Below are 26,110 nucleotides of genomic sequence, written 5' to 3'. Positions count from 1 at the left end.
GTGAGTGAGGAAGTGAGTGAGGAAGTGAGTGAGGAAGTGAGTGAGGATGTAAGTGAGGAAGTAAGTGAGGGAGGCAGTGAGTGAGGAAGTGAGTGAGGAAGTGAGTGAGGGAGGCAGTGAGGTAACTTCAACTGGGGACGTGACACGAGATAAGTGATTAACGCTGGAGGGAGAGGGTGGGCGCGAGTCCCGACCGGGTCGTGATGGTGCCTCGCTCGGCTCCCATGACGGAGGAGGATCTGAGACATCGGGGGGGGAGGGGGGGTGGTGGGGAGGGGGAGGTGGGAGGGGTGGTGGGGAGGGAGGGGGTGCAAAGTGCTGGGGGGATTGTGGGGGTATCAGAGTCGTGGTAGGTTTTGGTTAGCAGAGGAAGACTGATTTTGAGATGGAAGCTTTAACATGGATAGGGGTGAGGGGGGGGGGGGTATGACAGTGGTAGGGGGCTGTGGGAGGGAGGGGGGGGGGTCTGGGGGGACAGGAAGGGAGGGGGGGCCCCGTCCACAGACAGAAGTGGCGGAAAAGGACTGACCCCGCCCCCCACCCCGTACCCCAAAAGCCACGTGGGAATCACTGCGACCACGTGATGCCTATGGGGAGGTCGGGACACGACTAGGAAGATTACGGGGGGAGGGGGGTAGATTTTGGGGGTGCCGGGGAAGGTCGCACAGCTGGAAGAGTGACGTCACCACACGCCCCTGTTATCAATATGATAACACCCCCAACACACACACACACAGCGAGAGCAGGCCCACCCACCCACCCCCCCATCAATGATCATCACCGCCACCACCACCACCACCACAGCAGTTGACACTTCTGAGACCACCCCTCACCGCGCTGGTCAACACGGGCGTCTGGGTGAAGGCGGGCGGCGCCGGTGACATAGGAGCGCAGCGGTGCAGTACAACGGCGACGAGCGTGGCTCGTCTGCACGTGGGGGGGGCGCCCATCCCTGCCGCACATTGACCAGGCTGTCAGCGCGCTGAGCCGAGCCACCAAGGTCTGGCGAGATCGGGGCGCGTCGCGGCTTGGCGAGGGATTGGTGGATCGCACACGGATGGCGTTGGTGAATCTCCCTTCTTGACCCGTGGGTGGGGATCGAGGAGGAGCCGTCCCCCCCCCCCCCCCCGGCTCTGCCAGGAGAAGGCTAATCTCCGCCTGTTCAATCCGTCTGTACGCGGGGGAGGGATAGAGCGTTGCCCCCTCGCACGTGGCGTGCGGTTTCCCTCCCCCACCGCGCGTGAACAACAAACGCGACCTCGTCATTCGTTGAGGTGCGAACGCATCTTTGCAACAAATAAAATAATTTTTTTTAAAAACCCCAATGTAGTGGCGGCAGGACCCTCTTGAATGAGAGTCTGTACGGCTCGCCATTGCCTCTACCTGGATACGTAACTAAGTAAGTATATAATATTGTTATTATAATCTAACCCTTCTCCCTCCCCGCCGCCCAGCACGCCTCCATCACCACCGGCCTCGCAATCGATTCGGCGAGCCGCGCTCCGATTCGCCGCCCCGTTCGGCGTCGCCAGACCCGCCGTGCCCAATCCCGTGTCGCCTCTCGTTTGCATTACGGATCGATTCACTCGGAAAGGTTTTGCAGGGGAATCGAACCGTGACCACCACCACCACCACCACCCTCACCACCACCACCACCACCAACCCCGCGGATCGCAAGAAGAGGAAGAGCCGTTGTGGGTGGGGGAGGGGGGGGAGGGAACGGGGGGGGGGGGAACGGAGGGAGGGGGGGTAGGGAGAGGATTGGGGATTGGTCAGGAGGGAACGAGGAGGCAACAATGGACGAATTCCAGAAATCCACTGCCCCCAGCGGAAGTGACGTCAATTGCAGGTGACGTCACGGCTCCAGCAATGTGGTCTAGGGGAGCGGGGGGCGTGGCGTGGGTCTGCGTTAACCACGTGTGTGTGTGCGTGCGTGCACGCGCGCGTGCTCGCCCGTGTTTATTTACAAGGACACCCGTCTGCAGGACAGGACAAAGCAACCACGGCGTGCTCCCCTCTCCCAGAGAGGACTTCCCGAATTGGCCGACCTGCAATGGCGGAGCCAGGATTTTCTGTTCGGTGGGGGGGGGGGGGGGGGATGGGCAACCCCTCCAGCAATGACAAATGATAGAGGAGTTGTCAGTAAGTAAGGAGTTGTTAGTAAGGAGTTGTCAGTGAGTGAGGACTTGGCCCTTGCTCTCTATTCGACGCGTGTGCGGCGATGATGCAGCCATCGATCGAGGGGTCGAATTGCGAACCGCGTTGTTAGTGATCGGCATCGCGCTCGCTGAAGGTGTCGATGCCTTCAGGGAAGTCGTGGACTCTGTAGACACAACTGCGCACAATTCTGTGAGTCGCTTATAACAACCGCTTTGCCTTTACTTATTGCCGGTTATGGACTCGGACTATTGTCCTATCATCTCATAGAGTCCCTGGCGCGTAATAATCTGCTACACAGTGGCAGTGGGGGTCGCAAAATGCCGATATGTTACTAATAAAAACCCAATGATCCGATCGAAATGAGGGATTTCGATCGGATCATTGGGGGGGGGGGGGGGCACGTCCCACCCCCCCTCCCCCCCTCAATGGCTCCGCCAGTGCCGACCTGGCCCATCGGGCACTCGTTCCTTTGTTTTAAACCTGCACGTGGCGTTGGCGGTGGCCATGTTGGTGATCCGATAGGTCACGTGGTGAGCCCTCGCCCCCCCCCCCCTCCCACCACCTCCTCTTACCCCCCCCCCACCCCTCATTTGTCCCAGGGAGGAAGTGAACGAGCGACTCCAGGAAGCCCCTCCTCACGGAAGCCTCTCCCCGACTACCAGAGTCACGTGGTGTACAGCGTCACACGCTCTGTCGTCACGATCCGCCAGGTGTGCTGTGTCCGTTACCCCCCGCCGCTCCCCTTCCCACCCCCCTCCAGGTGACCTGCCCGAGCCAATGTCCCAGTGGCCCAGCGAATCGCGTTTGTGCATCGTTTTTGTTGTTGCTCACTTCGTGATTCCGTGCGTTCGGTGCGGTGGTCGTCATCGCAGCAATCTCTGTATCTCTGTGTTTGTTGTTTTCGTTCTCTCCCGTCGTTTCGGTGGGCTGGGTCACTCGCCCGGCTCTTGCTTGATGATGGACGAGGCTCGCCCCGGCCCCCTTAAGAGTCCTCACTTTGTGTGTGGGTGCCTGTGGCTGCCTGTGGGTTTGTGTGGGGGTTGCCTGTGTGTGGATGACTGTGGGTGCTTGTGGGTTTGTGTGTGGGTTGCCTGTGTGTGGATGACTGTGGGTGCTTGTGGGTTTGTGTGTGGGTGCCTGTGTATGGGTGCCTGTTTGTAGGCGCCTATGGATTTGAATGTGGGTGCCTGTACGTTTGTGTGTGGGTGCCTGTGAGTTTGTGAAAGGCATCCGGTCACCCGGGTGAAGCCCACACACAACACAAAGTGTAATCAATAGTCAACACAAATATGCTGCAATAACCTATTTGTTGCACTGTCTTCTACAGGCATCATCTCGTAACCCTGCAGAGTAATTCAAGTTATACATTATTATTGTAAAGGTTGTATTCTTGTAAAGATGATCATCCACTCCTCTCTAATACCATGAGACCGAGAATGGATCTGTCCGGTGACCTCCTGCCAGCAGAGAGCCTTCGGGCACTTCACGTGGCCTCAAGGTGCACCCAGACTGGCACACGCGCTGTGGTCACGTCACCACCACTTAGTGGCAAACGGCGGTGGAGTTACACGCGTGTGTGTGTGTGTGGGATGATGCGTCCGTGGGGAGCGGTAGTGTAGCGGTTAGCGCGCTGTGCTACGAACCTGGCGGCCGGGTTCGATTCCCGCTCATGGCCAACACCAGTGACGATTATCTTAACCGGTCCTGGGCCTCCCCTAGATTGACTCACCCTCAAATGAGCACCTGGTGCGGTGTGTAAACATCGCCACTAGGGAGACAAAGGCGGCCAGGGGTGGTGTTGACCACCCACCCCCTCGTGGTCCGTGTCAGCCTTCATAGGTGCTCGCGAACAGCACTTGCCCCAACAGTCTGTTCAGGGTATACGGAGGATCTTTGTCTTTGATGACGCGTAACTCCGTTTACGAGAAGGGGGACCGCACCTACCGGGGCATCTCCCTCCTCAGTGTGAGGCCGGGAAATGTTCTGGCAAGGATTATTCAACATCGCCGCCCTTGCCAGGCAGTGCGCTGAGGAGAGGCTTGCGGAGCCCCACTGCGGTTTCAAGACGATGATGCCGCATTCTCTGTTCCGCTGCTACAACAGAGTTGTCAACAAGACCGACGTCTGTTCTGTATTGATCCGATCAAGGCCTTATGATACCATCATTGGGCCAGGGCTCTGGGTTATTCTTTGTGCTTTCGGCATCCCTCACTTTCACAGTCATTAAGGACCTTCATGATGGTGGTGGGCAGGCCCAGGTGAAGCTGCGTGGCCGGGAGTCAGAGCCATTTCCTGTTCACCTTGGGGTTGCGACTAGGGATGTCCTCTGGCCCCCACATTATTGAACGTCTTCTTTGACCACGTAGTGGGAGAAGCTTTCCATGGCTGTAGCAGAGAAATTTCTATCTGGAGCAGCAGATACAAGGGGAGGCTGATCGATGCCCGGGTGCGGTGAAGGAATATGACTGCCCTGCTGGTCACTCATTATGTATGCTGATGACTTGACAAATGCTGCTCATTCTGAGGATTTAGAGCATCTTCTGAACCTGGAGCGTGTTACTCAGAGATTGTGCGCGTGTGCATGTTTGCGTGAGATCATTTGTATGGGCATCGGAGAACGTGTGAACATCTATTTGCGTGTGTGTGTATACATGTGTAAGTCTGTACGTGCACATATGCCAGTGTGTGAACGTATCCTATGGACTTCGTGTGTATGCACGCCTGTATGTCCATAGGTTTAACACGTGTATTTCTCCAGCCTCTGTGCACACCATGTGTATGTATGCATGCATACACTGTGTGTGTGTGTGATTGCATGTCTGTACACTGTGCCTTGCCGACACAGTGGGGAGCACAGCTGATTGCATCTGTTAGTCATCCCAGTCAGTCAAGCCATATCACCTGGGTCTGTCCCGTGACCTCATCCCACCAGCATCAGCGACAACCTTCCACACTTCTCGTGACGGCCTCTGGGACGCACCTAGCCTGGCACAAGCGCCGTGGCGACGTCACCGCCACTTAGTGGCGAACGGCGGTTGTTGCGAGTGATAAAGATGCACTTGTGCATGACGAGCGCGTGAGTGCGCACTGCCTCTAACTATTCCAGAGCTGCCCAGGCACGAATTTAAATCCACCAGAGATTCAGCCTCAACAACCTCCTCCACCTCCCCAACCTCGGCCCCACCAACCAATCCCCGTCCGCCTCTCGTCACGTCAACCTCGCCATACCCATGTCGCCCACCGCCCCTTCGTCCATGAACATCGCTCTGCTGACCGCGCCGCCGACCCCTCCGCCTCCTCCGCTGCCACCTCCTCCTCCGTTGCGCCCGTCATTCTTATACAGGATGGTCCCGTTGGTGGGGAAGATCGTCCGAATGGCCACTGCCTCCTTGTGCAGGCCGCACCGCTCTCCGTGCCGGCAGCAGCAGACGCCGACCCCGGACACAATGTGGGGCCTCCCGCCACCGATGACGCCGGCGGCGCCGGTCGCTGCCGATGTGAGCGGGACGATTTGGAAGTTGGCGCGAGGGCCGATCTCCAGGATGGAGTTGTCCTTCTTGGTGCCGCTCTCGACGTAGTCGTCGGCTTGCTTGCGCGGGCGCCCATAGCCTCGCGCGGAGCCAATGCCACCGCTGCCGCCGCTACCGACACCACTGCAGCCACCAGCGAATGAACCGGCTCCAAGCCCGAGTCCGTCCTCGCCTCCCATCCTACCGACCGCCGTTCCCCCGACCGTTGCCCCAATTCTGCTCCCTTCTCCTCCTCCGGCACCGCCTCCTCCTCCCTTCCTCCGCTTCCCGTGCGGCCTCCCGGTCCGGTGCACGAAGCAGCAGGCGCTGGCGAGCAGCGCCACGAGGAGCACGGAGGCGGCTGCGCCACCGACGATGGCGGCGAGGGGCAGCGTCAAGCCCTGCGAAGGCTCACCGCCACCTTCCAGGCCCGGCCGCGGGCCTGCGGGCCCTTCCCCCTTCTTCTTCTCCTCCTCCTCCTCCTCCTCCTCCCCCTCCGCCTCCTCCCCCTTGCCTTCTCCTCCTCCTCCCCCGCCACCATCACCACCATTGGGGAACTCGGAGATCCTGGCGGTGACGGGAGCCATGCCCGCCGTGGCATTCACATCCGCGCACGTCCTGCGGGACGGCGGGGGCGGCGGCGCCCGCGCCCGGTGGGGCCGCCGCAGCGGCGCTAGGCACAGCGTGTAGAGGGCAGCCCTCTCCAGGCCCGTGACCACGTAGCGCGAGCGGTCGGCCGCCACCAGGGCCTCGCGCACCGGCGCCACCGCCGGCCTCCCGGGGCTGCCGACGCCCTCCCGGTGGCCGCGCGGCGATGATGGCGGCGGCGGCGGCGGCGGCGGCCGGCGCTGCGGCGGCGATTTGGACCACGTGAGCTGGTAGGCCGTCACGTCTGGAGGGCCGTGCCAGCCCACCACCACGCTGCCCTCACCCGCCGGGTGGACGGTCATGGTGAAGTTCCCGCCGCCGACACCGCCACCGTCGTCGTTGTTGTTGAACGCGGCGCCTCTTCTCCCGCCGCTTCCGCCGACTTTACCGCTCGCTCCACCTTTCCCGCCACCGGCACCGGCACCGGGACCACCAGCGCCACCGGTACCGGTGGCGGACTCGGTGAGGGACTGTGACGGAGGCGGTTTGTCGGTGGCCAGGGCCGACTCGCCGCCGTCGGACGGCGAGGGGCGAGATGCCTCCCCGGGCAGCCGTGGCCCTGACTGCTGCTGCTGCTGCTGCTGCTTCGTGAGCCGCGACTGATGCCTCCCGGCTCCCCCTCTGGCGCCGTCGCCGCCCCCCGACCTCGCGGAGCACGAAAGCGACTCGGGCGCCAGGTCCTTGATGGACATCCCGCGCACCTCGTCGGGCCCCTGGCACATGAGGCCGCGGGCGTTGACGGGCCGCGAGTTGAGCCAGCGGCGGACCCACTCGATGGCGCAGTCGCAGCGCCATGGGTTGTTGCGGGCCAGCAGCTGCGCCAGCGAGTCGAGGCCCTCGAAGGCGCCGGGCTGCAGGCGGCTCAGGTTGTTGCTGGAGAGGTCGAGTCGCCGCAGCTGCCCGAGGCCCGCGAAAGCGCCCGCGGGGATGCGGCTCAGCTGGTTCTCCTGCAGGTGGAGGCGCTGGAGGCTGGCGCCGGGCAGGCCGGAGGGCGGCGCCGCCAGGGAGTTGCGCGTGAGCGACAGCTCGGCCAGCGAGCCCAGGCGGCGGAAGGTGTCCGCCGACAAGGCGCCGTCGCTCAGAAGGTTGCCATCGAGGACGAGGCGGCGGAGGCTCGCCAGGCCCGCGAACGCCTCGCCATCGATGTGGCCGATCCGGTTGTCGTCCAGGCGGAGCTCCTCCAGGCCGGTGGGGAGGCGCTCCGGCACCTGGAGGGGGGAGGGGGAAGGGGCGGGGTAGAAGTGTGGTTGGCTCCGTTAGCGGCGGTGGTGGTGGGGGAGGTGTTGTTTGTAGTTGTATAGTCTGTCACGTGCTAGACTCACATAGCGAGTAGTCTGTCACGTGCTAGACTCACGTTGTAGTTAGTAGTCTGTCACATGCTAGACTCACGTTGTAGTTAGTAGTCTGTCACGTGCTAGACTCACGTTGTAACGAGTAGTCTGTCACGTGCTAGACTCACGTTAGAGTGAGTAGTCTGTCACGTGCTAGACTCACGTTGTAGTGAGTAGTCTGTCACATGCTAGACTCACGTTGTAGTTAGTAGTCTGTCACGTGCTAGACTCACGTTGTAACGAGTAGTCTGTCACGTGCTAGACTCACGTTAGAGTGAGTAGTCTGTCACATGCTAGACTCACATAGCGAGTAGTCTGTCACGTGCTAGACTCACATAGCGAGTAGTCTGTCACGTGCTAGACTCACGTTGTAGTGAGTAGTCTGTCACGTGCTAGACTCACGTTGTAGTTAGTAGTCCATCACGTGCTAGACTCACGTTGTAACAAGTAGTCTGTCACGTGCTAGACTCACGTTATAGTGAGTAGTCTGTCACGTGCTAGACTCACGTTGTAGTTAGTAGTCTGTCACGTGCTAGACTCACGTTGTAGTTAGTAGTCTGTCACGTGCTAGACTCACGTTGTAGTGAGTAGTCGGTCAAGCACTAGACTCACGTTGTAACGAGTAGTCTGTCACGTGCTAGACTCACGTTGTAGTGAGTAGTCTGTCACGTGCTAGACTCACGTAGTTAGTAGTCCATCACGTGCTAGACTCACGTTGTAACAAGTAGTCTGTCACGTGCTAGACTCATATAGCGAGTAGTCTGTCACGTGCTAGACTCACGTGTAGTGAGTAGTCTGTCACGTGCTAGACTCACGTTGTAGTTAGTAGTCTGTCACGTGCTAGACTCACGTTGTAGTTAGTAGTCTGTCACGTGCTAGACTCACGTTGTAGTGAGTAGTCGGTCAAGCACTAGACTCACGTTGTAACGAGTAGTCTGTCACGTGCTAGACTCACGTTGTAGCGAGTAGTCCATCACGTGCTAGACTCACGTTATAGCGAGTAGTCCGTCACGCGCTAGACTCACGTTGTAGTTAGTAGTCTGTCACGTGCTAGACTCACGTTGTAGCGAGTAGTCCGTCACACGCTAGACTCACGTTGTAGTTAGTAGTCCGTCACACGCTAGACTCACGTTATAGTGAGTAGTCCATCACGTGCTAGACTCACGTTATAGTGAGTAGTCTGTCACGTGCTAGACTCACGTTGTAGTGAGTAGTCTGTCACGTGTTAGACTCACGTTGTAGCGAGTAGTCCATCATGTGCTAGATTCACGTTGTATCAAGTAGTCCATCACGTGCTAGACTCACGTTGTAGTGAGTAGTCTGTCACGTGTTAGACTCACGTTGTATCAAGTAGTCCATCATGTGCTAGACTCACGTTGTATCAAGAAGTCCATCACGTGCTAGACTCACGTTGTAATGAGTAGTCTGTCACGTGTTAGACTCACGTTGTAGTGAGTAGTCCATCACGTGCTAGAATCACGTTGTAGTGAGTAGTCTGTCACGCGCTAGACTCGCATTGTCACGAGCAGTCCATCACGCGTTAGACTCACTGCGTTACAGCGGGCATGGTGTGCGTTAAGCAGAAACTGTCCATGAAAGAAAAACCACGTTAAAGCGAAAACAGGGAGTTACTGCACGTGATAGACTACTCGCTACAACGTGAGTCTAGCACGTGATGGACTACTCGCTATAATGTGAGTCTAGCACGTGACAGACTACTAACTATAACGTGAGTCTAACACGTGATGGACTACCCGCTACAACGTGAGTCCAGCACGTGATGGACTACTCACTATAACGTGAGAGGGATAAACGGAGGTGAGCATGTATGTCTGTACAGACAATTCACATACACAATACACACATCAATGCACACAATACACGTTAATACACGCACACATACGATGCACACAATACACAAGACACACACAACACACACACGATGCACATCATACACAAAATACACACACAATGCACACACAATAGAGACTATACACACCTCCGATTAGCACGGTTGGCTACGTATGGTGCAAAAGAAGATAAACATACATACAGAATACACAGTACACACACACACGCGATGCACACAATGCACATACAATACACAAAATATTTACATATAATTTACACAATACACAATATACACACACTACACATAATACACACGTAAATACACACACAATAACCCCGCACCTCCGATTGGCTCGGTTGGCTTGAGCGGTGCGAAATAAGTTCGACATACAGTACATGCACAATACACACCACATGCAAAACACACACAATACACACATATACCGAACACAATACACACGGTGTACAAACACAATACACACACCACACAAAATACAAACACTCAACACACGGAGAGCGACTCATCACCCTTCATCACGTTAACAGGGCGGTCATTTGTAACTGAGACGGGGTTATCTCACTCGCGTGCTCTGTGGGCCCGACGAACTCGATCAACATCGTCAGAGATCGTGGCCTCGTCCGTGATGTTTACTCACGGAACTTTGCATCAAACGCTCCCGAAATCACGCAGTGGCGCCTCTTGGCTGGCCATCGTACAAAGACGGTGATCACCGCATCGAAAACACTTTTAGAGGCGCTTATGCGGCCGACTGGAAGCCACTGAAGCTACGCACTTTAAAATTATTATCTCGATTGACAAACTCGTTCCTTTAGAACTTTTGCATTTACTTTGGTGTGCTTGCCCTCCGCACCTCCGATTAGCACGGTTGGCTAAGTATGGTACGAAAGAAGTTCAACATCCATGCATACAAATGAGACAGATCGCTTCTCGTGAGAATTCATTCCCTCTCTTCCCTCAGACAGCTGGATTCGAGAGCCTTGACCCTAAACACGGCCCTTGACCCTGAACACGGCCCTTGAACCTCAACACGGCCCTTGACCCTACACACGGCCCTTGACCCTAAACACGGCCATCGACTCTACATACCCTCGAGACTGAACACAACCCTCGATCCTACACATGGCACCTGACCCTAAACATACCCTCGACCCTGAACATGACTCTCGCCCCTACACACGGCCCTCGAGTCTACACATGGCCCTCAACCCTACACACGGCCCTCAACCCTACACACGGCCCTCAACCCTACACACAGCCCTCGAGTCTACACATGGCCTTCAACCCTAAACATGGACCTCGACCCTAAACATGACCCTCGTCCATGCACATGTTCCTCAACCCTACGCACGGCCCTCTACCCTGAACATGTCCCTCAACCCGAAGCACGGCCTTTGACCCTAAACATGACCCTCGACCCTAAACATGGCCTTCGACCCTGAACATGGCCCTCAACAATGAACACAACCCTCGACCCTAAATAGGGCTCTCGACCCTAAATAGGGCACTCGACCCTACACACGGCCATCAAAGCAAAACATGGCCCTTAACCCTACCTACGGCCCTCGAGCCTGAACACAACCCTCAATTTTACACACGGCCTTCGACCCTGAAGACAATCCTTTATTCTAAACACGGCTCTCGACCGTAAACACTGGCCTTGACACTAAACACGGCCCTCAACTCTGACCACTGCCCTCGACCATAAGCATGGCCCTCAACCCTGAACACAATCCTTGACCGGAAACACAACCATTGACCATGAAAACAGCCATAGACCCTCAACACAGCCCTCGAACATAGACAAGGCTCTTGGCCTAAAAAATTGCCCTCGACCCTGAACATGGCCCTCGATCCTAAACACAACCCGTGACCCTAAACACAACCAGTGACCCTAAACACAATCCTTGACTCTAAACACAAACCTCGACCCTAAACACGACCCATGACCATAAACATGACCCATGACCCTAAACACGACACTCGAGCCTCCACGTGACCCTCGAACGTAAAAGCAACCCTCATCCCTAGACACGGCCCTTAACCCTATACACAACCGTTGACCCTCAACATGGCCCTCGACCCTGAACATGGCCCTCAACAATGAACCCAACCCTCGACCCTAAATAGGGCTTTAGACCCTAAATAGGGCACTCGACCCTACACACGGCCATCAAAGCAAAACATGGCCCTTGACCCTACCCACGGCCCTCGAGCCTGAACACAACCCTCAATTTTACACACGGCCTTCGACCCTGAAGACAATCCTTTATTCTAAACACGGCTCTCGACCGTAAACACTGGCCTTGACACTAAACACGGCCCTCAACTCTGACCACTGCCCTCGACCATAAGCATGGCCCTCAACCCTGAACACAATCCTTGACCGGAAACACAACCATTGACCATGAAAACAGCCATAGACCCTCAACACAGCCCTCGAACATAGACAAGGCTCTTGGCCTAAAAAATTGCCCTCGACCCTGAACATGGCCCTCGATCCTAAACACAACCCGTGACCCTAAACACAACCAGTGACCCTAAACACAATCCTTGACTCTAAACACAAACCTCGACCCTAAACACGACCCATGACCATAAACATGACCCATGACCCTAAACACGACACTCGAGCCTCCACGTGACCCTCGAACGTAAAAACAACCCTCATCCCTAGACACGGCCCTTAACCCTATACACAACCGTTGACCCTCAACATGGCCCTCGACCCTGAACATGGCCCTCGACCGTAATCATGGCCCTCGACCGTAATCATGGCCCTCGACCCTGAAAATGACCCTGAAAATGACCCTGAACACGGCCCTCGACCGTAAACATTGCTCTCGACCCTAAACACGCCCCTCGACGCTGAACACGGCCCTAGATCCTAAACACAACGCTTGACCATAAACCCAACCCTTGACCCTAAACACATCCCTCGACCTTGAACATGCCCCTCGACCATGAACATGGCCCACAACTCTAAAAACGGCCCTTGACCCTACACAAGGGCTTTGAACCTAAACACGGCCATAGTGACTAAAAACGTCCCTCGACCCTATACTCCACCCTCGACCCTACACCCGGCCCACAAGCCTGAACATGACCCACAGTCATATATACGGCCATCGACGCAAAACATGGCCCTCGTCCCTGAACACAACCCTCGACCCTAAATGCAACCCTTGACTCTAAACACAACCCTTGATTCTGAACACAACCCTTGACTCTAAACACAACCCCTGACTCTAAACACAACCCTTGACTCTGAACACAACCCTTGACTCTAAACACAACCCCTGACTCTAAACACAACCCTTGACTCTAAACACAACCCTTGACTCTAAACACAACCCTTGACTCTAAACAGAACCCTTGACTCTAAACACAACCCTCAACCCTAAACACAACCATCGACCCTTAAAACAACCATCGCCCCTAAACATGGCCCTGGACCCTACACACGGCCCTCAAGCCTGAACACGACCTTCGATCCTACACATGGACATCGACCTAAATCATGGCCCTGGACCCTACCCACGGCCCTCAAGCCTGAACACAACCCTCGATCCTACACATGGACATCGACCCAAATCATGGCCCTGGACCCTACCCACGGCCCTCAAGCCTGAACACGACCCTCGATCATACACATGGACATCGACCCAAATCATGGCCCTGGACCCTACCCACGGCCCTCAAGCCTGAACACAACCCTCGATCCTACACATGGACATCGACCCAAATCATGGCCCTGGACCCTACCCACGGCCCTCAAGCCTGAACACGACCCTCGATACTACACATGGACATAGACCCAAATCATAGCCCTGGACCCTATCCACGGCCCTCAAGCCTGAACACGACCCTCGATCCTACACATGGACATCGACCCAAATCATGGCCCTGGAACCTACCCACGGTCCTCAAGCCTGAACACGATCCTCGATCCTACACATGGACATAGACCCAAATCATGGCCCTGGACCCTATCCACAGCCCTCAAGCCTGAACACGACCCTCGATCCTACACATGGACATAGACCCAAAACATGGCCCTGGACCCTATCCACGGCCATCAAGCCTGAACGCGACCCTCGATCCTACACATGGACATAGACCCAAATCATGGCCCTGGACCCTATCCACAGCCCTCAGGCCTGAACACGACCCTCGATCCTACACATGGACATAGACCCAAAACATGGCCCTGGACCCTACCCACGGCCCTCAAGCCTGAACACAACCCTCGATCCTACACATGGACAAAGACCCAAATCATGGCCCCTGGACCTTACACTCAACCCTGGACTCTAACCACAACAATCGACCCTAAACACTGCCCTCGACCCTGATCACAACCCTTGATGCTAAACATGGCACTTGACCCTAAACACTGCCCTCGACCCTATTCACAAACCTTGACCCTCAACACAACACTTGAACCTGAACATGGCCCTTGACTTTACACATGGCCTCGACCATGAATATGGACCTCGATCCTAAACATGGACCTCGAACCTGAACATGGCCTTCGACCCTAAACACAACTCTTTACCCTAAACACATCCCTCGATCCTACACATGACCCACAACCCTAAACACGGCCCTCGACCCTAAACACAACCCTCAACACAACAATCGGCCCTGAATATGGCCCTTGACCTTACACAAGCTCCTCGATCCTAAACACAGCCCTCGACCATGAATATGGCCCTCGACCAAAAAACAGCCTTGGACCCTAAAAACGACTCTCAACCCTAAACACAACTCTTGACCCTGAAGACAGCCCTCAACCCCAAACATGGCCATCGATCCTAAACATGGACCTCGACCCTGAACATGACCCTAGACCCTGAATATGGCCCTTGACACAAAACAAGGCCCTTAACCCTAAATACTGCCCTAGACCCTAAACATGCCCCTCGACACTGAACAGCACCCTTGAACCTAAACACAACCCTTGACCCCAAACACAACCATTTACTCTAAACACAACCCTTGACCCTAAACACAACCATTGACTCTAAACACAGCCCTCGACCCTGAACACGGCACACGACCCTACGCAAGGCCCTTGGCCCTAAACACAGTCATCAACACTGAACACGAACCTTAACTCTGAACACAGCCCTTGACCCTTAACACAGCCATAGACCCTGAACACAGCACTCGACCCTAGACATGACGCTTGGCCCTAAACACGGCCCTCGACCCTGAACATGGGACTCGATCTAAACTCAACCCTTGACTCTAAACGCAACCCTCGACTCTATACACAACTGTCGACCCTCAACACAACAGTCGACCCTAAACATGGCCCTTGACCTTACACACGGCCCTTGGCCTATGGCCCTCAATCCGAATCATTGACCTCGACTCTGAACATGGCCCTCGACCAAGAACATGGCCCTTGACACTAAACAATGCCCTTGACCCTAAACACGGTCATCGACACTGAATACACCCCTCGACCCTGAACACGGCCCTTGACCTTGAACATGGACCTCGATTCTAAACAAAACCCTTGACCCTAAACACAACCATTGCCCCTATACACCGCCCTCGACCCTACACAAGGCCCTTGGTCATAAACATGGCCATCCACACTGAATACTGACCTCGACCCAGAACAAAACCCTTGACCCTAAACACAGCCATAGACCCTGAACACAGCCATAGAACCTAGACACTGCGCCTGGCCCTAAACACGGCCCTCGACCCTAAACATGGCTCTAGACCCTGAACACAAATTTCGACCCTAAACATGGCCCTGGACCTTGAACATGGACCTCGATTCTAACCACAATCCCTTGACCCTAAACACAACCCATGCCCCAAATACACAACCCTCGACGCATTACACAGCTCTCAATCCTAAACACAACCCTCGACCCTAAACACAATCCTCAACCCTAAACACAACCCTAGACCCTAAACACAACCCTCGAACCTACACAGGGCCATCAACCCTGAACACGACCCTTGACAGTAAACACGGCTCTCGAACCTACACAAGGCCCTCCAACCTACACACGGCCCCCGACTCTAAACACGGGGCTCAACCCTGAACACAACCCTTGATCCTAAACACGGCCCTCAACCCTAAACACTGGCCTCGACCCTACACACAACACTCGAGCCTGAACATGTCCCTTGACCATACACATGGCCCTTGGCCATAAATATGGACCTCGATCCTAAACATGCACCTCGTCCCTGAACATAGCCCTTGACACTAAACACGGACCTCAATCCTAAACACAGCTCTCGACCCTAAACACACCCCTCGACCTTATACACAACTCTTGACCCTGAACATGGCCCTTGACCTTACACACGCCCCTCATTGCTGAACACGGCCATCGATTCTAAACACAACCCATGACCCTAAACACGACACTCGACGCTAAACACAACCTTCAACCCTAAACACAATCTTCGACCCTAGAAACGGCCCTCAACCCTCAACACAACCCTTAACTTTAAATACGGCCCTCGACCATACACATGACCTTAGACCCAAACACGACCCTCGACCCTAAATACGGCCCTCGACCCTAAACACAACCCGGGACCCTAAATACGGCCCTCGACCATAAACACAGCCCTCAGCCCTAAACACAACCCTCGACCGTTAACACGACCCTCAAGTCTAAGACAACCCTCGACCCTAAACACGACCCTCCACCCTACACATGGCCATCAACCCTAAACACGGCCCTCAACTCTGAACACAACCCTTGACCCTAAACACAACCCTTGACCCTTAACACAACCCTTGACCCTAAACACAACCCTTGACCCTAAACACAACCCTTGACCCTAAACACAACCCTTGGCCCTAAACAAAACCCTTTTGACCCTCGACTCTGAACATGGCCCTCGAGCTTACCCACATCCCTTGGCCCTAAACACGGCTCAAGACCTTAAACATGGAACTCGACACTGAACACAACCCTTTACACTGAACATGGCCCTTCATTCTAAACACAACCCTTGACGCTAAACACAATCCTTGGCCCTACACAGGGCCCTTCACCCTACACACGGACATTGACCATGAACGCAGCACTCGAACCTGAACATTACCACGACCCTATACAATGCGTTGGACACTAAAGAATGCCCTCGACCATAAACAAAGTCCTCGAACCTCAACACAAGCCTTGACCCTGAACACAGCCCTCGATGCTGAATATGGGCCTCGAACCTACACACAACCCTCAACTCTAAACACGACCCGAGACCCTAAAAACAACCCTTGAACACGAACACAATTTTATACCCTAAACACGACCCACTATCCTAAACACACCAACTCGACCCTAAACATGAAGCTGGAACATAAACACGACCTGAGAACCTAAATATGGCCCTGGACCCTAAACAGGGCCATCAGCCCGAAACACGACCCTCGACCATAAAAACGTCTTGCGACCCTAAACACATCCCCCGACCCTAAACATACCCCTCGACCCTGAATACAACCCTTGGCAGTGAACATGGCACTCGATCCTAAAAATAAGCCTTGACCCAAAACACAACCCTTCACCTTAGACACAGCCCTCAACCTTAAACACTCGAGCTACCCTAAACATGGCCCTCAACCCTGAACACATCCCTTGACCCTGAAAACAACCCTTGACCCTGAACATGGCCCTCGATCCGAAACACAATCATTGATCCTGAACACAACCCTCAACCCTAAACACGGCCTTCTACCCTAAACACGGCACTCGACCCTGAACACGGCAATCAACCATGAACGTGGCCCTCACCCCTGAACACAACCCTCAACCCTACATGCGGCCCTCCACCCTAAACATGGCCCTCGACCCAATACACAGCCTTCGAACCTGAACATGACCTCGATCCTACACATGGCCCTCCAACCTAAACACGGCCATCAACCCTAAACACAACCCTCGACCCTAAACACCACCCTTGATCCTAAACACGACACACGACCCTAAACATGACACTCGAAGCTAAACACGACCCTCGACACTAAACACAACACTGAACTCTAAGCAGAATCAATGACGCTAAACACAACCCTCGACCCTAAACACAACCCTCAACACAACCCTTAACTTTAAACACGGCCCTCGACCCTAAACACAGCCTTTGGCCCTAAACACAACCCTCAAACCTAAACACAGCCCTTGGACTTAAATACAAACCTCGAACCTAAACACAGCCCTTGGACTTAAACACAAACCTCAAACCTAAACACAGCCCTTGGACTTAAACACAAACCTCGAACCTAAACACAGCCCTTGGACTTAAACACAAACCTAGACCCTCGAACATGAAAACAGCCCGCTACCCTCCACAAGGACTTGGACACTAAAGACTTCCCTCGAACACAAACACAGTCCTCGACCATCAACACAAGCATTGACCATGAACACAGCCTCGACCCTACACACAAACCTAGACTCTAAACACGTTCCTTGACCCTCCAAACGACCCTCCACCCTAAACACGGCTCTCGACCTGAAATACAACTCTCGATCCTAAACACGACCCTCAATACTAAACACGGCCATCGACCCTAAACACACACCTCGATGATAAACACTTGAAACAAAACAGGAACCTCGACGCTAAACACAGCCCTCAACCCTAATCACGACCTTCTACCTTAAACACAGCCCTAGGCCCTAAACACAACCATCGATCGTACACATGGCTCTCGACCCTGAATACAAGCATTGACCATGAACACAGCCCTCGACACTGAATATTGCACTCTACCCTAAACAGAATCCTCGACCCTTCACACTGCCCTCGACCCTGAACACGACGCTTGAACGTAAACACGGCCCTCGATCCTGAACACTGCCCTCGACAATGAACTCGGCCCACGACAATGAAACAGCCCTGGGCCCAAAACATGACTCACGACCCTAAACACAGCTCTTGACCTGAAACACGGCCCTCGACCCTCCACACGGCCCTTCACCATAAACACGACCCTCAACCATAAACTCAGCCTCGACCCTCAACACAATCCTCGACATTAAACGCGGCATCATCTTCTTGGTTCTTTCGGTAAAGTCACGTAGAAGGGAAATAATAAAATAATAAAAATAAAACATGATAAAATGCAATTATCACGACGTTTCGGCCACAAAAAAAGTAGCCTTCCTCAGGTGAAGAAACAGAACTGTTGGGAAGACAGCGCTCCAATGAACACTGCTAAGCTTGGCAGCGTCTTTTAAGCTGGGTGGGAGGAGCAGAGCGCCTTGACAAAGGAGTTTACATATCAACAGAAGAATGTAGCCTTGAAGTAGCTGTGTAAATGTGAGAGATTAGCAGGATGTTAAAGTCAGAAATTAGCATGTAACCGGGAGATTAGCATGATGTTAATGTGAGGAATTAGCATGTAACTGGTCACGGAAGTGGCTATGTTAAAGTCAGAGTTTACATATCAACAGAGACATTTAGTATATTGACGCTAAAGAAATGCAACTACCCAACTATCATACAATATACCGATGTGAAATAACTAAATATAAACTACATCAATATAATCAATGTACTCAATGTATTCTCCACTAAGCTGAGCTACTAACAATAAGTCATTATACATTACACGTCTATGTCGTGTTGTGGCCGAAACGTCGTGAGAATTTTATTTTATTATGTTTTATTTGTATTATTTTATTATTTTCCTTCTACGTGACTTTACCGAAAAAAACAAGAATATATTTCCACTATTTTATTTTAGTATTTTACCAGGCAAGGCCCCACTGAGCTGTGTGGCTATTTTTTCAGAAGTGACCTGGTCATCACAAATGACAGCTCAACGAAGTGGGCTCATCACCATCATCACCATCATCACCATCATCACTATCATCATCACCATCATCACCATCATCACCATCATCATCACCATCATCACCATCATCATCGTCTGGACATTTATAGCAGCAGACGAGTACTCTGAACGCGTGGCGATGTTGATTCTAAATGTGGAGGGAACAACCTGAGGACCCGAAGAAAAATCCACGCCACCACTATGAGAGAGACACGCAAACTCCAAATACACAGCAGCAGGCGTCAGGGTCGGGATCGACCCACGACCTCCTGTGTACCAGGCGTGGTAGTTAACATCTCATAGCCACCGTGATGATGAGAGAGAGAGATGCAAACTACAAATATACAGCAGCAGCAGGCGTCAGGGTCGGGATAGAACCCACGACCTCCTGCACACCAGGCGAGGTAGTTAACATCTCATAGCCACCGTGATGATGATTACAGAGTGAGACACAGACCTCCTGTATACCTGGCGAGGTAGTCAACATCTCCTAGCCACCGTGGCATCTCAAAAGTCGCTTGAGTCTTGAGACTTTCCTTGCCGAAATAAACACGGCGTGTGTGTGTGTGTGTGCGTGTGTGTGTGTGTGCTTGTGTGTGTGTGTGCGTGTGTGTGTGTGCGTGTGTGTGTGTGTGCGTGTGTGCTTGTGTGCGTGTGTGCGTGTGTAGCAGGGAGTAGGGAGCGGTGGAGGAGGAGCAGTTAGCGCGCTGCGCTAGGAAATCCGGCGACCCGGTCACGATAATTATCTGAACCGGTCCCGGACCTCCCCTAGGTCAACTCAGCCTCAAATGAGTTCCTGGTGCAGCCTGTCAGAACATCGCCACCGGGGAGACGTGTTGCCCATTGCCGGCCTTCAGAGGTGTCACTCGCTCACAGCACTTGCCCCGGCAGTCTATTGAGGCTACACGGGTGGAGGAGGGGGAGGGGTCTTTGTCTTTGCCTGTAACGCACCGGGATGACGTCACTCGAGAGATTGGATGACTGAGTGGGTGGTTGAGTGGTTGGCTGAGTGGGTGGTTGAATGGGTGCTTGAATAGGTGGTTGAGTGAGTGGGTGGCTGGGTGGGTGGCTGAGTGGGTGAACAATTGGGTGGCTGTTTGGATGACTGAGTGGGTGGCTGCTTGGATGACTGAGTGGGTGGTTGAGTGGTTGGCTGAGTGGGTGGTTGAATGGGTGCTTGAATAGGTGGTTGAGTGAGTGGGTGGCTGGGTGGGTGGATGGCTGAGTGGGTGAACAATTGGGTGGCTGTTTGGATGACTGAGTGGGTGGCTGCTTGGATGACTGAGTGTGTGGTTGAGTGGTTGGCTGAGTGGGTGGTTGAATGGGTGCTTGAATAGGTGGTTGAGTGAGTGGGTGGCTGGGTGGGTGGCTGAGTGGGTGAACAATTGGGTGGCTGTTTGGATGACTGAGTGGGTGGCTGCTTGGATGACTGAGTGGGTGAACGATTGGGTGGCTGAGTGGATGGCAGAGCGGGTGGCCGAGTGGGCGTGGCTGGGGGGAAGGGTGCGGAGTTTCGGCTACCTGACTCAGGTGGTTGCGGGAGAGGAAGAGGAGGCGGAGGGAGCGGCACTCGAGGAAGGCGCCGCGCTCCACGCCCACGCTCGAGATGGAGTTGTCGTCCAGGTGGAGGCGCTCCACCCTGTGGAGGCGGGCGAGGGCCTCGCGCGACACCGTCTGGATGTTGTTCTCCTGCAGGTGGAGCTCGCGCACGTTCCGCGGCAGGTTCGAGGGGAAAACCTCCAGCTCGTTGCCGTACAGGTAGACCATGTCCACCTGCAGGGGCAGGGGGGGGGGGGGTGAACGGGCTCACACAAGCACCCACTCATTCACTCACACAAGCACCCACTCATTCACTCACACAACTACCCACTCATTCACTCACACATCCACCCACTCATTCACTCACACGACCACCCACTCATTCACTCACACAACCACCCACTCACACAACCACCCACTCATTCACTCACACAAGCACCCACTCATTCACTCACACGACCACCCACTCATTCACTCACACAACCACCCACTCACACAACCACCCACTCATTCACTCACACAACCACCCACTCATTCACTCACACAACCACCCACTCATTCACTCACTCGACCACCCACTCATACAAGCACCCACTCATTCACTCACACAACCACTCATTCACTCACACGACCACCCACTCATACAACCACCCACTCATTCACTCACACAAGAACCCACACATTCACTCACACAACCACCCACTCATTCACTCACACAAGCACCCACTCATTCACTCACACAAGCACCCACTCATTCACTCCCACGACCACCCACTCATTCACTCACTCGACCACCCACTCATACAAGCACCCACTCATCCACTCACACAACCACCCACTCATTCACTCACACAAGCACCCACTCATTCACTCACACAACCACCCACTCATTCACTCACTCGACCACCCACTCATACAAGCAACAACAACAACAACCGCCATTCGCCACTAAGTGGCGGTGACGTCACCACGACGCTTGTGCCAGGCTATGTGCACCCTGAGGCCACGTGAAGTGTCGAACGCCCGCTGGCAGGAGGTCACGGGGCAGACCCAGGTGCCACGGGTCGACTGACTGAGATGACTGGCTGATGCACCACCTGTGCCCCCTACTGTGCCAACCTGCTGTGCTTTAGCCACCCGGCGCTCCGCTCGTTGTTCTGAGCGTCGCTCCTCCGCCCTCCGTTGTTGTTGGAGGGCGGCTGCCTCCAACTGCCCAGTAGCATCCTTCACGAGCCTCCTCCACAGAGGCCGATCTTGACACCGCTGGTACCAGTCATCGGCAAGTCCACTCAGCTCCACGTCCTCCTGTACCACATCACTCCATCTCTTCTCTAGCCCGTGCCGCGCCCGCTTAGCCCCCTCAATCCGGCCAAACAAAAGCTGTTTCGGCATGCGGTGGCTGGGCATGCGGGCTACATGACCCAGCCATCGCAGCCTTGCCTGCCGGAGGAGCTCACCGATGGGACCCTGCCCAGATCTTTCAAGGATTTGTGAGCTCCTCACACAATCCAGTCTGGTTAAACCCAGGATGGATCGTAGGCAGGCCAGCCTAAATGTTTCTAACCGGCGAAGATGTTCCATTAGGGGGGTCCACGTTTCGCAAGCGTAGAGAAGGGAGGGAATGACCGTGGCCGAGAAGACCTGAAGCTTAGTGCGGAGCGACAGACCAGGTAGCTTCCACACAGCGTTACGCAACCGATGAAAAGATATTGCCGCTCGACTGATTCGGAGTGAGACCTCTGCTGTTAAACTGGAGCCAGTCATAAGCACACTGCCCAGGTATGGGAAACTCTCCACTCTCTCCACAACTGCCCCATCACCGATTGGGAGTTGTGGGGGTGGAGTGTCCGATGGTACAAAATACCCAGGCAGGTGCTTAGTTTTGGTGGGGCTGATGGTAAGGCCCCACCTCTTAGTGGCACGCTCCAGTCTCAGCAGCAGCGTCTCCAACTCCTCCTCTGACTGAGCAGCTATTACCAAGTCATCAGCATACATAACATGGTTGAGCAATAGGGAGCCATCCCTTGACCGCACCCGGGCATCGATTAGCCTCCCATTATATCTGTACCATATGGAGATTCCCCCGGTACAGCTATTGAAGGCTTCACGAACTACGTGGTCAAAATAGATGTTAAATAATGTGGGAGCCAGAGGACATCCCTGTCGCACCCCAAGGTGTACAGGGAATGGCTCTGACTCCCGGCCACGTAGTTTTACCCGGGCCCGCTCACCATCATGAAGGTCCTTAATGATCGTGAGCAGACGGTCAGGTACTCCAAAAGCACGAAGAAAGACCCAGAGCCCAGGCCTACTGATGGTATCATAGGCCTTGACCAGGTCAATAAAGCAGAGATGTAGGTCTTGTTGGAATTCCCTACACCTCTGCTGTAGCAGACGGACAGAAAAATATGGCATCTGTGCAGGACCGCCCTTTCTTGAAACCGCATTGGGGCTCCGCAAGCCTCTCCTCAGCGTGCCTGGCAAGGCGATGCTGAATAATCCTTGCCAGGACCTTTCCCGGCACACTGAGGAGTGAGATGCCCCTGTAGTTGTTACAGTCTGTGCGGTCCCCCTTCTTAAAAAGGGGGACCACCAGGGCATCCTTCCAATCCTGCGGAACCCGTCCAGTGGTCCAGACTGTTGTTATGATGTCATATAGGGCAGTCTGTGCACAAACGCCACCCTCCCTCAGCATTTCGCTTGGGAGATCATCTCTGCCCGCTGCCTTTCCTGGTCTCAGACTCCGGATCGCCTTCAATACTTCCTCAGCAGATGGCACCTCAGCCAGCCACTCACAGGGGGTGACTTCATCCAATATTTGAGGCACCGCAGCCTCAGCAGGGTCATCCTCACTTTGTGCCACGATGTTTTCCTGGCTGAGGGATTTTCCCTCCCCCAGGACCTCACAGAAATGCTCAGCAAATCTGCGAACCTGTTCCTGGGGGTCGGAAATTGGATCACCGTTTTTTCCCCTAATGATGGTAATAGGTGTGGCGCTGCAGGTTACTTTTTTGATGGAGTTAAATAGAGATTTGTGATCACGGGCCACTGAGGCAGACTCCATCTCCTCAGCAACCCGCGACCACCACCCATCCTTGCAGCGCCTCACGGCTCTCCGAACCTCCGAGCGAAGGCTGCGGTAAGCCTCCTCATTCTCTGCACTGGGATTCTGTAGCCGATGACAGTGGGCCTGTCGCTTTTTCTCAACCATCCTGAACAACTCCTCTGTCATCCAGGGTGTCTGGGGAGGTCTGGACCGCGTACCCAAAGCAGCCATTGCAGCTGCATGAGTCACAGTCCTAAACCTCGCCCATTTACCCTCGACTTCAGGAGGAGTCGGGGACGATGCCAATCCCAGCCGCAAGCGATGATGAAATTCTCGCTTGCAACTTTCATCAGATAACTGAAACCAGGCCACTTTAGGTTGGAATGGGGTCCTGGGTGTACACCCACCACCGGAGTGGAAGAATGGCAGGCGCATCTTACAGATGACTAGTCGATGGTCAGAGGGCAGATCAGCTCCACGGTAGGTCCTGGTGTCAAGGACATGGGCTCGCATTCGCTGGTCCGTCACTATGTAGTCCAGCAGATGTTCTTGCTTGGACCCGGCATGCATCCATGATGTTGTATGGATGCGCCGATGCCGGAACAGCGTGTTGGTAATTACAAGCCCATGGGCTGCACAAAAATTTATCACACAAGCACCCACTCATTCACTCACACAAGCACCCACTCACACAACCACCCACTCATTCACTCACACAAGCACCCACTCATTCACTCACACAACCACCCACTCATTCATCCACTCGACCACCCACTCATTCACTCACTTGACCACCCACTCATTCATCCACTCGCTCATTCTCCCCCTCATTCACTCACTCGACCACCCACTCGTTCACCCATTCAACAACTCAGTCGTTCACCCACTCGTTCACGCCGCAGTCAACCACCAACTCAGCCACTTTATCAACTCAGCCATTCACTTCGCCCCTCCTCCACCCAGTCTCCCTCTCACCACCTCCTCACCCCACGACCCCCTCCCCCACCTCCTCACCCCCACGTCCGCACCTGCAGCAGGCTGCTGAGATCAGCGGGCAGGCCGCTGCTGTTCACGAGGTTGTTCTGCAGGTACAGGGTGGTGGCGCCTCGCGGCAGACCCGCGGGGATGGAGGCGAGACCGCGGTCGTTGCAGTAGACGAAGCTGCGGTCACAGCGGCACGGCGCCGGGCACGACGCGAACGAGGAGGAGGAGGAGGAGGCTGCTGCCGCTGCCGACATCGCCACGCAGGGCGTCGGCGGTACGCAGAGAAGCAGCAGCGGCAGCAGGAGCAGCAGCAGCTGCGGCAATGGGAAGTGGAGAATGTGGGGCCGATGCTGATGCAGCTGGTGGCTGTGGAGTTGGTGGTGGTTGTGCTGCGGCTGCTGGTGGTTGTGCTGCTGGTGGTGATGTTGGCTGTGGTGGTGGTTGTGCTGTAGGTGGTGGTTGTGCTGCTGGTGGTGGTTGTGCTGCTGGTGGTGGTTGTGTTGGTGGTGGCTGTGCTGCAGGTGGTGATGTTGGTTGTGGTGGTGGTGGTTGTGTTGGTGGTGGTGGTGGTTGTGTTGGCGGTGTTCGTGGTGGTTGTGTCGGCGGTGTGGATGGTGTTGGCTGGACTGTTGTGGCTTGGAAGCTGCGTTGGGTGTTGTGGCTTCGACTGGAGATGTCATTTTTGTTGTTGGTGTTGTCGTTGATGTTGTTGTTGGTGGTGGTGTCGTTGTTGTTGTTGCTGAGACTGATCGCTATCCGGCTGTGGCCGTTTCTCGCTGACAGAGCGGCGCACAGAGCAAGGACACCGCTGTTGTTGTTGCTGCTGCTGCCTGACGATGACGATGTTGATGACGTTGATGATGTTGACGATTAATATTGGCACTTAAGACGGCTGTAACAGCAACAACAGTGACGCTACTGCTGAAACTCATCATCGCCGCAGCTTGCATGAATGATCTCTCCGCAGTGCATCGTCTTGCCGAGCAGCCTTCTCTCGAGCGAGGAAGACAAAGTTCATCAGAGGGTGCTGGGACAATGGGCCACGTGGGTGGCAGCCTCCTCCTCCTCCTCCTAGTCGACGGGGTGATCTTGATGTGATCGATGACCTTGAAGTGACTGATGACATTGAGCTGATGGCCTCGACGCGACTGATGACCTTGAAGCGATGACCTCGACGCGACTGATGACCTCTGT

The 26,110-nt window shown here is 54.7% G+C and overlaps 1 protein-coding gene across 1 annotated transcript; it reads right to left on the bottom strand.

Annotated features, from left to right (window-relative positions):
- Positions 1–1,924: 1,924 nt before the first annotated feature.
- On the bottom strand, positions 1,925–25,596 carry LOC116937786 (leucine-rich repeat transmembrane protein FLRT1-like). Its single transcript, XM_076051895.1, has 3 exons — positions 24,961–25,596; positions 20,869–21,120; positions 1,925–7,525 (listed from the first exon to the last, which is right to left on the bottom strand). The coding sequence occupies exons 1-3, from the start codon at positions 25,594–25,596 to the stop codon at positions 5,369–5,371; spliced, it is 3,045 nt and encodes a 1,014-aa protein (XP_075908010.1). The 3' UTR covers positions 1,925–5,368.
- Positions 25,597–26,110: the final 514 nt, after the last annotated feature.

This window comes from Petromyzon marinus, chromosome 53, assembly GCF_048934315.1.
Source record: "Petromyzon marinus isolate PM22_M1 ecotype Great Lakes invasive population chromosome 53, UKy_Petmar_22M1.pri1.0, whole genome shotgun sequence".
NCBI lineage: Eukaryota > Metazoa > Chordata > Hyperoartia > Petromyzontiformes > Petromyzontidae > Petromyzon > Petromyzon marinus.
Note: the sequence above shows the minus strand (reverse complement) of the source record. Positions and strands in the feature narration are given on the sequence as shown.

Excerpts from the sequence above, each read along its gene's own strand:
- LOC116937786 (XM_076051895.1), bottom strand. The coding sequence starts at position 25,596 with ATGACATCTCCAGTCGAAGCCACAACACCCAACGCAGCTTCCAAGCCA. Across the intron at positions 21,121-24,960 it reads ATCTCAGCAGCCTGCTGCAG|GTGGACATGGTCTACCTGTA; the intron begins GTGCGGACGTGG and ends CTGCCCCTGCAG. Across the intron at positions 7,526-20,868 it reads CCCGCAACCACCTGAGTCAG|GTGCCGGAGCGCCTCCCCAC; the intron begins GTAGCCGAAACT and ends TCCCCCCTCCAG.